Source organism: Bison bison, unplaced genomic scaffold (assembly GCF_000754665.1).
Source record: "Bison bison bison isolate TAMUID 2011002044 unplaced genomic scaffold, Bison_UMD1.0 scf7180017864375, whole genome shotgun sequence".
NCBI lineage: Eukaryota > Metazoa > Chordata > Mammalia > Artiodactyla > Bovidae > Bison > Bison bison.
The window spans coordinates 1,358,612-1,371,257 of NW_011494947.1; the positions used below are offsets into that span (position 1 = coordinate 1,358,612).

Here is a 12,646-nt window from a genome sequence, read left to right on the forward strand (position 1 = left end):
CCGGCCGAGGCTCCTTGATGACCCTGGGCTGCTGAGAAAGCCGCAGCTCCGTCCTCTGGGTCGGCTTCTGTGAGCCGGGGTGCACGGCGGCGGTGGGGCGTGGGATGCATTTGTGACTGATGCTTGTGGAAGCAGCTTCCCATGTGTAGGTGGGGCTGCACGCGTGTGCGGCCTGGAGGGCTACATACACGGGAGCACCAGTGAGTGTGAAGTGTGCTTGATGTGGGCGGTGTGCCGGCGAGCCTTCAAAATGCCCACCCCCCTTCCCCCTGCCCATGCTCCCTCTGCTAAGGGGCAGGGAGGCGGCCAAGCCAGGGCAGCAGCGGAACAGGACCTCGCAATTAGCCTGGAATTGACCTGCCTCTTCCCCAGCTGGATTTCCCCTGCCCGGCCCTGTATGTCCGGCCCACGCCTCATTAGCCCCGGTTACAGCTACGTAGATCCTGCGGATCACCAGGCTGGGGGCGGGGCACAGGAACCTGCCTGGTCCTCCACACTCCCTGAGATGCTGTTGGCACTAACACTCTTCCAAGGTCACTACCTCTAACATGAAAATAAGTTTCTCTTTGCTGCACACCCAATGACTCATGAAGCAGGTGGGGCAGAGAGCCGGCCAGGAGCACAGATCCAGGGATTCATCTTGCCTGCAGCAGGTCCTTCACGTGAGCGAGGTATCCGTAGAAAGGGGCTTTGGTTCCCCTGACCACGTACTGACTCCTTATGAGTGACAGGGGCACCCATCTCCTGAGCACCTGCTGCATGTCGTTGGGTCTTGAGCTGAAGACCTGCGATTCTCAAACGGCTCTCAAAACGACAGGGTCCCATTTCACAGACGGGGAAACTGAGGCCCAGGGAAATTGAAGAGACTTGACCTGGGTCATAAACTAGCAAATGAAAGAGTCTGAATTCAAATGCAGGCTTCTCTTTGACACCCAGGTGGGCCGCCACTGACTCATTTCAGAGAGACCTCGGAGCCGGGAGGATGACTGCTCTTGGTTGCCATGAGGATACGGAATCCTTAGAAATGTAAGAAGGGGCGGAGGTTGCTGGCTTAACTATTGACTGTCAGCCTGCCCCTGTTGGCTTCTCCTTCCACACTGTGGCAGAGCCCCCTCCATCCTCCCAGGCCCTCCACCCCACCTGACTGATTTCTCCAGCACATTCCCCTGCTGCCCCTCTCTGCCTTGTCAGCACCCCAGGGTGCTGTGGTCCCTCCTTCTCTTCAGGAAGAATCTTCTCCTTCCCCCAGACTCCCCATCAGCTCATGTCCTGTTTCCCTGCTCCCTCTCAGGATCAAATTTCTTGAAAGCCTTATCAGCAGTGCCTTTTTTATTTCCTACTCCTTACTCATTAAAAATGTTCTGCATTCACCCTGGAATCCAGTCAACCTGGCCTTCATCCCCGATTCCCCCAAACCTGCCCCTTCAAGGCCACCTTTGATATCCCTATTGCTAAGTCTACAGACCCACCTTCCTGTCCTCTGTCTGGACCCCATAGTGACACTGGACACTGATGCCCCTGCCCCCTTTACCCACTCCTCCTGCTGGGCTTTGGGGCACTGTCCTTCCAGATTTCCTCCCCCCATGGCTCCTCATTCTCCGTGTCCTGCCCTCACTGTCTAGCTTCCCAGGCTCCATCCCCAGTCAGCCCTCATCTTCCTCCTCTGTCTCAGAGCCTCACACACTCCGGTGGTGTCGGCTGTCATCGCAAAGCCCAGGACTCCTGGTGCCCAGTGCTGCCTGCCCTTCAGACTTGGCTGTCCAGAGGCTCCGATCTCAAGGGCATCTCACAGCAACAGGTGCAAACAGAACTCTGTCTTCCTTTTTGGGGACAGCCACTCGGGAAAACTGATCCACAGTTTCTTAGAAAGTTAAACACATGCTTATCATATGAACCCGCCATCCCACACCCAGGGATTCACTCAAGAGAAATGAAAGCTTGTGCTCACTCCCAATCCTTCACACGAGTGTTCAAGGCAGCTCTTTTCAGTTGCCCCAAACTGGAAGCGACTGTAATTCCCTTTGACAGGTGGATGTCTTAGGGGACCGTTGACCAAAATTACCCTGCTTGCCTCCATAGGGGGCATCCCCCACCACCTGAGCCCTGACGTCAGGTCAGCCCTCCCAGCCACCTTTCCTGTTCTTCCCTGTTTGCTACCTTCCCAGCAACCTGAGCCACCCATGGTGGTTTCGCTTGTTCATTTCTGGTTCTCTACAGGACTGTAAACCCTGTGGGGCTGTTGGATATGAAGCGCCTGGCTGTGTTGGACACATAATACATATTGCTATGGACTGAATTGTGTCCCCCAGAAAGACAGATTGAAGTGCTAACCTCTGGTGTTTGTGACTCTGACCTGATGTGGAAATAGGGTCTTTGCAGATGTGATCAAGATATAAACTAAGATAAGGCGATACTGGAATAGGATGAGCCCTTAGTCCAATCTGACTGCTGTCCTTCTAAGAAGAGAAGACACATGGAGAACACTGGAGACAGAAGAGCAGAGAGAAGGCGCCACACGAAGACAGAAAGGATGGAGTGGTCCATCTACAGGCAGGGGACGCCAAAGATGCTGGCTCCCTGTCGCAGTTAGGGGCCAGACTCTCCCCAACAGGTTTCAGGGAGAGCATGGCCCTGCCGACACCTTGATTTCAAACTTCAAGCTTCGAGAACTCCATGACAATACATTTCTATTGTTTTAAGTGCACCTGACGTGTGGTACTTGGGGATGGCAGCCCTAGGAAACTAACACAAGTGCCCACTAGAAACATTTGTTGGGGACTTCCCTGGTGGTTCAGTGGATAGGAATCCTACTGCTGATGCAGGGGACATGGGTTTGATCCCCGGTCCAGGAAGATCCCACATGTCTCAGGACAGCTAAGCCCGTACGCCACAACTGCTGAGCCCACGTGCTATGACTACTGAAGCCTGGGTACCTAGAGCCCGTGCTTCGCAACCAGCGGAGCCATCCCAGTGAGAAGCCTTCGGGGCATCAAAGACTAGCCCCCGCTCTCTGCAACTAGAGAAAGCTCGCTTGCAGCAACAAAGACCCAGAGCAACCAAAAATAAGTAAAGAAAGTTTAAAAAGGACCAGTGCTGGTCTGGCTTACTTTTGAAAAATATTTGTTGAGTGAAGTGCTACAACGGTGCTGAAACTCTCAGAAGGAAATCCTCCTCACTCAGCAGGAGAAAGGGGGGGTGCTGGTTCCCCCCAGGGCTGTTGGAAGGCTTTACTGTTAGTGACTCCATTCCTAACTCACCTGCAGGGCTCCCCACATCTTCTGAGACCCCAGGCAAACCCAGGACCCCCTTCCTGCCCCTCCCACGAGAGGTGGGGCCATACCGGGTAGACGGGCAGCCCAAAGGCACCAAATGCCCCCTGGGTCCGCCTCCCGGACTTGGCAGTGGAGCCCACCCCCGCAATCCTCCACATGGCTCTGCCTGTACCCCATTTCTCGGCAGTATTGCGCATGTCTTGTCTTTGGTGAGAGGCAATAGTTCAGGAGGCTTGGCAGATTTGGTTACAGGGTGTTAACTGCATCTCACCAAATCTCTGCCCCTAATGAGCTGGGAACATACATGCTGGGTTGAAAAAATAGAAAGTAAAACACGAAACTGACTCTCCAAACGTGCTGGGATCATGGACCCCCTTGGAATTGGAATAAAAACTAAGGCCCTCCGCTGGGCCGACTGCACACCCACACAGCACTTAGCATGTACTTCTGGGAGACCGGGAGCCTTAAAGCCCACCCTCCTGAAAGTTCACAGGCCCCTGAAAGGACCTCTGGAGTGTGCAATCCTGGAGTTTACCGACGCAGTGGTGACCCAAGCACTTACTGCCTGTTACTGCCAGCCATGGCTCTGATCCTCTTCATAGTTTATCTTATTTAAACCCCATGGTATTATCTCCACTTTATGGCGGTGGAAAAGGAGCCACAGACAGGCTGAGAAACTTGCCTTGGGTCACCCCTGAGCCAGGAGTCACGCCTGGACAGTCTGACATGGAAGTCATCCACCTACTTCTTCTTCTTGTACGTGTGTGTTAAAATACATATAACATGTCATGTGTTAGTTGCTAAGTCGTGTCTAACTCTTTGTGACCCCATGGAGCATAGCCTGCCAGGCTCCTCTGGCCATGGGATTTCCCAGGCAAGAATACTGGAGTGGGTTGCCATTTCCTCCTCCAGGGGATCTTTCCGACCCAGGGATAAAACCCACATCTCTTGCATCTTCTGCATTGGCAGGCAGATTCTTTACCACTGAGCCACCAGGCGAGTCCTTATACATAATCTAAGACTTACCGTTTTAAAGTGTATAGCTCAGTGACAGTAAGTACATTCACATTATTGTGCAACCAGCATCAATATCCTTTTCCAGAGAATTCCCTGCTGGTCCAGTGGTTAAGACTCCGAGTTTTCACCGCAGTGGCCCGGGTTCAATCCCTGCTTGGGGAATTAAGATCTTGCAAGCCACATGGCATAGCCAAAAATAAAATAAAATTAACAAACAAAGCAAAGGAATTACCTTAAAAAATACTTCTCTGGAATGCTTACAACATGTCAAAGAGAAACTCTGTACCCTCTAAATAATAACTCCATTCCCCTCTCCCCTACCCTGTAACCTCATTCCACTTTCCGTCTCTAAGAATTTGCTTTTTCCTGGTGCTTTACATATGGACTCAGAAAGTATTTGTCCTTCTGTGTCTGGTTTATTTCACTTGGAATTAAGTCCACAAGGTTCATCCATGTTGCAGCAGGTGTCAGAATATCCTTCCTTTTCAAGGCTTAATACTCTTCCTTAATATTAATCCAAGGCTTAATACTAATATAGACCACATTTTTGTTACTCCATCATCGAATGACGGACACTTGGGCTGTGTCCACCTTTTTCCCATGTGAATAACGCTGCTAGGAACACGGCTGCTCAGATATCTGTTCAAGTCTCTGCTTTCAACTCTTTGGGGTATACCCAGGAACGGAACTGCTGGATCATATGGGAATTCTGTTTAATTTTTTGAGGAATCAAAAAACCTGCTTTTCACAGTGGCTGTGCCATTTGACACTCCTATGACAGCACACAGGGATTTCAGTTTCTCCACATCCTCACCAACACTTGCTGTTTTCTGTGCTTCTGAAAACAGTCATCCTAACGGGGTACCTTCATCTATTTCTCAGTCTCCAGGGGGCTTCCCTGGTGGCTCAGTGGTGAAGAATCTGCCTGCCAGTGCAGGAGACACACACAGGTTTGATCCCTGGTCCAGGAAGATCCCACATGCCCCAGAGCAACTTAGCCCATACGCCACAACTATTGAGCTTGTGCACTAGCACCCCAGAGTCACACTTGCTGAGCCCACGTGCCGCAACTACTGAAGGCTTAGAGCCTGTGCTCTGCAACAAGAGAAGCCACTGCAATGAGAAGCCTGCACATGGAAACTAGAGAGCAGCCCCCACTCGCCACAACTAGAGAAAGCCCACATGTGGCCACAAAGACCCAGCAGAGCCAAAAAGAAAGAAAGAAAGAAAATGTTCCTTCTCAGCTTCCCAAGCCTCAGTTTCCTCATCTGTATGCTGGGGATGATGCCCCTCATGGGGCAGGATCAATGAGGAAACACACATAAAGGACTCAGAATACCACGTGGCCCATCAGAACTGCTCAGCAATGACAGTTATCATTATGGAAGGAGGAAGCCCCGCTCCCAGCCTCGGTGGGGATCACAGAGCTACAAGGGTCAGCGCAGATAGAGTAGAACTACATGCTTCCCTTCCTGCTCGTGTTTCCTGTGGGTCATCGGAGGAAGAGACTAGAATGTACAAAGAGTCAGTGGACCGCCTTCTGCTCTCTCTGGTCCCTCCCTCCCCTCTTTTGCCCCCCACCCCCGCCGCCCCGCCACCAACGTGCACAAAGCCTTCTTCCCTCCTGCGGTTTCTATTCTTGTCCTAAGTTCCTTCCATCTCCAGTTACTGGGTGATCAATAGGGACAGGATGCTTATGGAAGAAGACACGAAGGCAAGAAAGGGGAAGGGGCCAAGGGAGGGGGAAAACCAGGCGGGTGCTGGCCAGCCCAGGGCCTCGGGGAAGAAGCCAGACCCCGGCGGCATCTGGGGAAGCTAGTGGATTTCAACACCCACCCAATTCTCAAATGGTAGCTATAGCTCCTGTTCCCTTAATCAGTGATGTATAGGTCAGGTGCACAGGACCTTCATCTGATGCAAGGAAACTCGTTCCACCATCTCCCACCACCACCACCCTGCTTGACTTGAACACCTCCAGGAACGGGGAACTCACTCTTCTTTTTCTGTCCCTGGTTGACTAAGGCCCAGCTGGATGGCTTCCCTGGAGCCTTCAGGAGCTTTCTGGGTGGAAGCCTCGGACCCAGGGCAGGGCCTGGGGGTGAGACTAGGGCAGTGAACACCTCCCTTTGCCTCTGCCCCAGACCCAGAGTCAGCAGGATCGGGGAGGCTGTTTAGCCAGAGTTTGCCTGATTTCGCATCCCAGGGTCCCCGGCCTGGGGCGCCTGTGGGATACTACAAGTGCAGGGGCTATGCTGCCAGGACAGTGAGAAGACAGGGACGTCCCAGAGCAGAGGGGACACACTGACTCACTCGGGAGCTGCCCAGGCTGCAGGTGTGGCTTGTTTCCCTGCACAGGATTTTCAAAGAATTGTGAAGTAGGCGGCCATATTTCAAAAAGCAAGAGATTTCATATATCTGTATCTATGCATGTGTGTTCAGTCATGTCCAACTCTTTGCAACCCCACCTTTGTCCATGGGATTTTCCTGGCAAGAATACTGGAGTGGGTTGCCATTCCCTCCTCCAGGGAACCTTCCTAACCCAGGGATCAAACCTGCATCTCCTGTTGTCTCCTGCATTGCAGGCAGATGCTTTACCCCCTGCTCCCCCCCCCCTACCTATATATATATATCTGCGATGTGCCTTCTTTCACAACTTCAGAGTATCTGGCAACAACTGGTCTCTCCTCCTCTCTCCAGCCACCTAGCCAGAGGAATGGGACACCAGGGTAAGCTCTTTAAATACATCATTTCATTCAAGCCTAACCCCTAGCTGGTGAGGTCCTTACTATATCTCCATTTTGCAGATGGGAAAACTGAGGCTCAGACAAGTTTAGGTGATCCAGCTAATCAGTGATGCAGAAGAGATTCAAACCCTGGTTGGTCTAATGATGCTTTGACCTGGGGGGGTCCACATCTCCAACTCCTGGGAGTAGCTTTGTAATGATAAAGCCTCTGGGTGTTGCCCCCAAACTTACAGGATCCAGAGCTCTCAGCAGTGGGGCTGGGTGTGCCTGCCTGTCTGAAGCTGGTTGCCTGCAGGGCCGGCTGCCCTTGACCACTGTGTTGAGAGAGGAGCAGGCCTTTGTCTCTGCTCCAAGCACCACTTCATTCCTGCTCAAATCCGGATGCTGCCCCAGACGCACTGACTTAAATAAAGCCAGCCACCCTCCCCGTCCGCACCTGAGGTTCCCCCTGTGTAGAAGGGGAAGATCACACCTGCCTCTCTCCCAGACCTCCAGGAATGGGAGCAGGCGGGATTCCCTCCCCCACTCTCTTAATCTCAGACCCAGAGTGGGCAGGACCTCCAAGGCTGTTTGGCTTGGTCCTGCAGGGAGGGGAGGCGGGTGGCGGACAGCGGTCCCCAGGTGCTATGTGCTTCCTCCCAGCCCTGCCCTGGGGGCCATGGTTCGTGCTCCCCCTTCCTCCCACCATCTGATTTGTACCAGTTCCTCATCCCCAGGGGCCCAGGCTTCTCCCTCTGCCGCCCTCTCCCCAGCTCAGAGCCAGGTGCCTCTGCAGGCCCGCTCCTGCCTCCCCCTCCCATCCAGGTCCCCCTTGAAGCTGGAAATAGCTGACTTGAGTGACAGGGCTAGAAGCAATCACAGCACCAAAAGACCTTTGGATTCCACAGAGATAGACTTGAGCTTGCCTGGGCACTCTTGGGTTGGATCTTGACTGTTTGGAATTCAGTTTAGCTGTGAGATCTACCTATGCCCGCTGACCTCGGCCTCCTTATCTAAAAACACAAGGTGGAGGGGAGTGCTGTCCCTGTGGGTAAGGGTCTATGGGGGTGGAGATCAGGTCCGGCTTGCTCAGAGCTCCAGCTTGTGTGGTCTTAGGGATTTACTAATCATGGGGGAATCAAATGACTATAGATTAACTAAGATACATGTGAGTCCTTAGCTCACTGCTCAACAGGAAAGGAGCCCATCACAAATAATAAATCTCAGCTACATCATTAGCACGCTATAGGGGGAGGCACCATGGACTCTGGGTGATAAAATTCTGAGCAAATCCCAGAACAGGTTCAGTTTGAAATCCCAGCACCCGAGAGCCCTGGGTCCCCAGGTGCCTACTCAGGAACACCAGGGGCATCGTCTGGGCAGGCCATGGCCACCTCTGCCACCCCATCCTGCCTCTCTGGCTCCCTGGCACAGCTGGGCTTTCCCACCTGGAATCTGAAAAGCAGCAGCAGAGGAAGTCACGGCCCTTTGCTGACCCATCTAACCAGACCTAATTAATCGATAAGCCAAGTTGCCGCTTTCCTGCCAACCAGCCACCTGAAGAGTACTTACTTTATCTGTGAATCGATTGCGTGCTTTCGCCACCACTATGGCTAATCCCCGCTGTCCACAGAGGCTGGGTGCCAACGGGAGCTGGGAGCTGCTGGGCAGGGACCGCCCTGCCACCTTGCCAGGGTGGCATGGGCTCCAGGCAGCTCCGATCCTCATGTTACAGATGGGAAACTGAGGCCCAGACAGGGGTGCAGGGGGTGGAGCTGGAACCTAGCTCAGCTGCCCGCCTGCCCCTCCCCGGCCTTGGTCACCCAGTACCAGCGCAGCCCTCTGGATTTGAATGAGGCTGAAAAGCTGAGATTCTTTTCTGCCCCTTTTGTCCCTTCCCACATATGATTTGCCCCACTTCAGCATCACAGAGTCCTTCCTAAGAGAAAAATGACCTTCACCCGCCTTGAGGTAGGAGGGGTATGGCCGGTCCTGGCTGTCAGCATCCAGCCCAGATCCTGTCACCAGCCCAGACCTCAGGACCCTGCCTGAGCCGCCTGATAAAGTGGAAGGCAGGCCCTTGAGCAGATTCCTGAAGGTGAGGAACCCTCTGCAGCAGTCCGAGGAGGACAGAAAAAAGGCCACATCCCCCAGAAAGGGTGGGGATCTGGTTCTCACCCCCAAACTGCTAAGCTGTTGAGCTGGCAGTTGGGAGGGTCTTAAGCAAACCAGACCATCATATTCCCAGGGCCGGCAGAAGTCACTGTGCTGACCACGGCCCAAAGCCTGGACATAGATTCAAGAAGCGGGAGCAAGAACTTGATCTTTGACCCCCAGCTTCCACAACAACCACCATATATCAGACGGTTTCCAGAACATTCCTGGTTTAAAACAGCCCGCCCCAAGAGAGGGCGGGTTAGGAATCACGGGTGTCCGAACCACAGGCCTCTGCATGTGCACCTGCTCACTGCCACCTGCCAGCCTTGAACTTGACCCCACCTCAAAGAATCGCCTGCCTTTGCCTTGGCCCACCTGGAATCCACACCGAGAGTCAAAGTGAAATAAAATGCAAACACAAGCTGAAAGCCAAAGCCCCACACCGCTCCTGCCCACCCCTGCTCCGCAGGCATGACCACAGTGAGGGGTTAGCACACAGGCTTCCAGCCTTCCCCTACATCCACAGTACTCCTGGGCCAGAACAGAGCTCTTTCCATCAATGTCAACCTCTGTCCAATGTTAAAGTCAACAGAGAAATTATGTGTTTGGCTATATCATATATTTCACAAAACTGAGATTATACTATACATACCATGCAGCAAACGATTTTTTGCACTCATCAGTAACTGTGTACAAGGGCAGTCCGTGGAGCCTGCTGTGGAGAGATGCCCTGGTACATTGTCCCAGCTGGACTCTGGTGCAACCCCGCCCAAACTGGCCAATGATGTGCCCTGGCCCTAATTCTGCTCCAACACCCCTGGGTCTCAACTCGGTCTTTCCTCAGCCTGCCCCAGCTCTCTGACACCATTATTTTGACCACTATTTATTGTATTCAATAAGTACTTTCTCAGCATGCATAACATGGTAAACACGTAGTTTAAATTGTTGATGTGCAGTGGCTAAGTTGTATCTGACTCTTTGTGACCCCACGGGCTGCAGGACACCAGGCTTCCCTGTCCTTCACTACTTCCCGGAGTTTGCTCAGACTCATATCCACTGAGTCGGTGATGCCATCCAACCATCTCATCCTCTGTTGCCCGCTTCTCTTGCCCTCAATCTTTCCCAGCATCAGGGTCTTTTCCAATGAGTCGGCTTACGATGTAATAAACACAGGTGCAAAGTATTTCTAAGGGTTTCATCAACGTGAACACATTTAACTCATTGCAGCCCAAGGAGAGAAGCCTGCTTGTTATCATTCCTATTCTACAAATGGGGAAACTGAGGCACAGAGCAGTCCTCCTGCAGAGGCTCACAGCCAGTCTATGGCAGATTCAGGCCATCAGCTAAAGCATGCCTACTCCCAACCATCACACCAACGGTTCTCAAACATAAGTGTGTTTCAGAATTCTCCAGAAAGGCTTGTTCAAACACAGATTCCCGGGCCCCTGCCCTGGAGGTTACGATACAGCAGGTCTGGCATGGGACCTGAGAATCTGCATCTCCAGCAAGTTTCCAGGTGATGCTGACACTGCTGGTCCAGGAACCACACTCAGGGAGCTCTTGTGTTATGCGCCACTGCCCTTTACAACTGACCCCTTGGTTATGAGCCATAGGGCCTCCCAAAGCCTGGCTCTTGAGTGCAGGGTGTTCTATCCCCGCTGTGGGATAAAGGCCTTGTTCATACTGACAAGCACATGATCTGTCGAACAAACAAAGTACCTCAGTGTGGAACTGTTTTATCAACTGCAATCTAAACAGTTCCTGGGAATCAAAGGCTGCTTGTACCTCCTATGATGGTCTTTTGCCTTCCCCCAAAAGGGTCCTCAAAACATCTCCTTCTCCAAAGCTGTGAGCAAAGGAATAACTCAGCAGGTATGGACAGCTGTCCACACCCTACATGTTCCAAGGAAAAGTGTGGCCCTTGACTAGCTCCTGGGAGGTAACTTTGAGCCTTGGAATGGTCTGCCCAGTAAGAGTGTCTTGGTTTACTCGGAGCCAGGGGCCACTCCACATAGTTCACAATAAAGATGTGATTTATGGTGGGGACCTTGGGCCATGTTGTATCAACATGACCTGTGGGTCAAGGAATTAGGGGCTGTGATCAATCATATGGCCGGTTAGCCATGCGTATGCAATCAATTCCCAATAAAAACCTGGAAATCCAGGCTCGGGCAAGCTCCCCTAGCTGGGTTACTCCCCATGTGTTGTCACGCTTTGTTGCTGGGAGAATCAAGCACTGTCTGCACAGCTGCCCTGGGACAGGATGGCCGGAAGCTTGCAGTGTTGTCTCTCAGATCCTGCCCTGTGCCCCCTTCTCCACTGCCGATTTTTATCTATGTCCTTTAATTGTAACAAACAGCAGTTGGGAATATAACAGCTTTGCCAAGTTCAGTGAGTTCTTCTAGCAAATCACAGAGCCTGAAGGTGATCTCATGGTCCCCCCAGACACAGTGAAGTGCCCCTCACTGAGTTGGTGGGCAGTTACACCGTACCTCCCGAGCACCAGGCTTCACCCACCAGCTGGGCCCAGCTCTGCCCATTCTCTCCAGACTTCCCAGTCCTGTGGCCAGAGGTAGCATGGGCTATATGGAGGGCATTTAGCTTCCACCATTCATCTCCCTCTATGGAAAAATACACGCAGCCCCTTTGATGTAACACCAGGTAAACATTCCAGGTGCCAAGTAATGTCCCAGGTACCAGGAAACATTCCAGGAAACAGGTAACACCCCAGAAACCAGGTAACATCCTGGGCATAAGATAACATCCCAGGAATCAAGTAATATCCTGGGTACCAGGTAATGTCTTAGGAAACAGGTAATATCCTGGGTACTAGGTAACATCCTAGGTGTCAGATAACATCCCAGAAACCAGGTAACATCTTGGGCATAAGATAATGTCCCAGGAACCAGGTAATATCTTAGGAACAAGATAATGTTCCAGGAAGCAGGTAACATCCTGGGAATCAGGTAATGTCTCAGGAACCAGACAACATCCCAGAAACCAGGTAACATCCTAGGTATCACGTAACATTCCAGGCTATGAGGTAATATCCCAGGAACCAGGTCGCCCCCGGGGCCTTACCTGCCGGTGACCTCGATGTTGGAGATGGCGTAGAAGTACTTGTAGAGGTTCTCCCGCTGCACGTAGGTGCCGCCCAGCGCCGGCCGCAGCAGCCTCATGCGCAGGTCGGTGAGGGTGAAGAACTCCTTGAGGCCCTTGGCACTCTCCAGCCGCGTGTACAGGTTGTCCATGTTGCGCAGGTCGGGGCCGGCGAAGATGGCGAAGCGGTCCCGCACCTCGAAGCGCACGTGCTTCTCCTTCTTGGAGCCGGCCCAGCGCGAGTACTCCTCGGTGCACAGCACGCGGTGCGCGCCCGACGCCGACAGGTCGCGCGCCCGCCGCGCGGGCATGCCGAAGGCCTCCATGCAGTCCTCCGCGTAGAACTGGTAGGGCTGCCACGTCCGCCCGTTGTCCAGC

General features: G+C 52.9%; 1 protein-coding gene across 1 annotated transcript in view; it reads right to left on the bottom strand.

The window, feature by feature from the left end:
* Positions 1–12,646, bottom strand: part of NTNG2 (netrin G2) — a 76,586-nt gene that overhangs the window by 34,352 nt on the left and 29,588 nt on the right. Inside the window, exon 4 of the mRNA XM_010856941.1 lies at positions 12,251–12,646. This exon is cut by the window's right edge and continues 42 nt beyond it. Within this exon, the coding sequence (XP_010855243.1) occupies positions 12,251–12,646 (396 nt within the window). The remainder of the gene's footprint in view (positions 1–12,250) is intronic.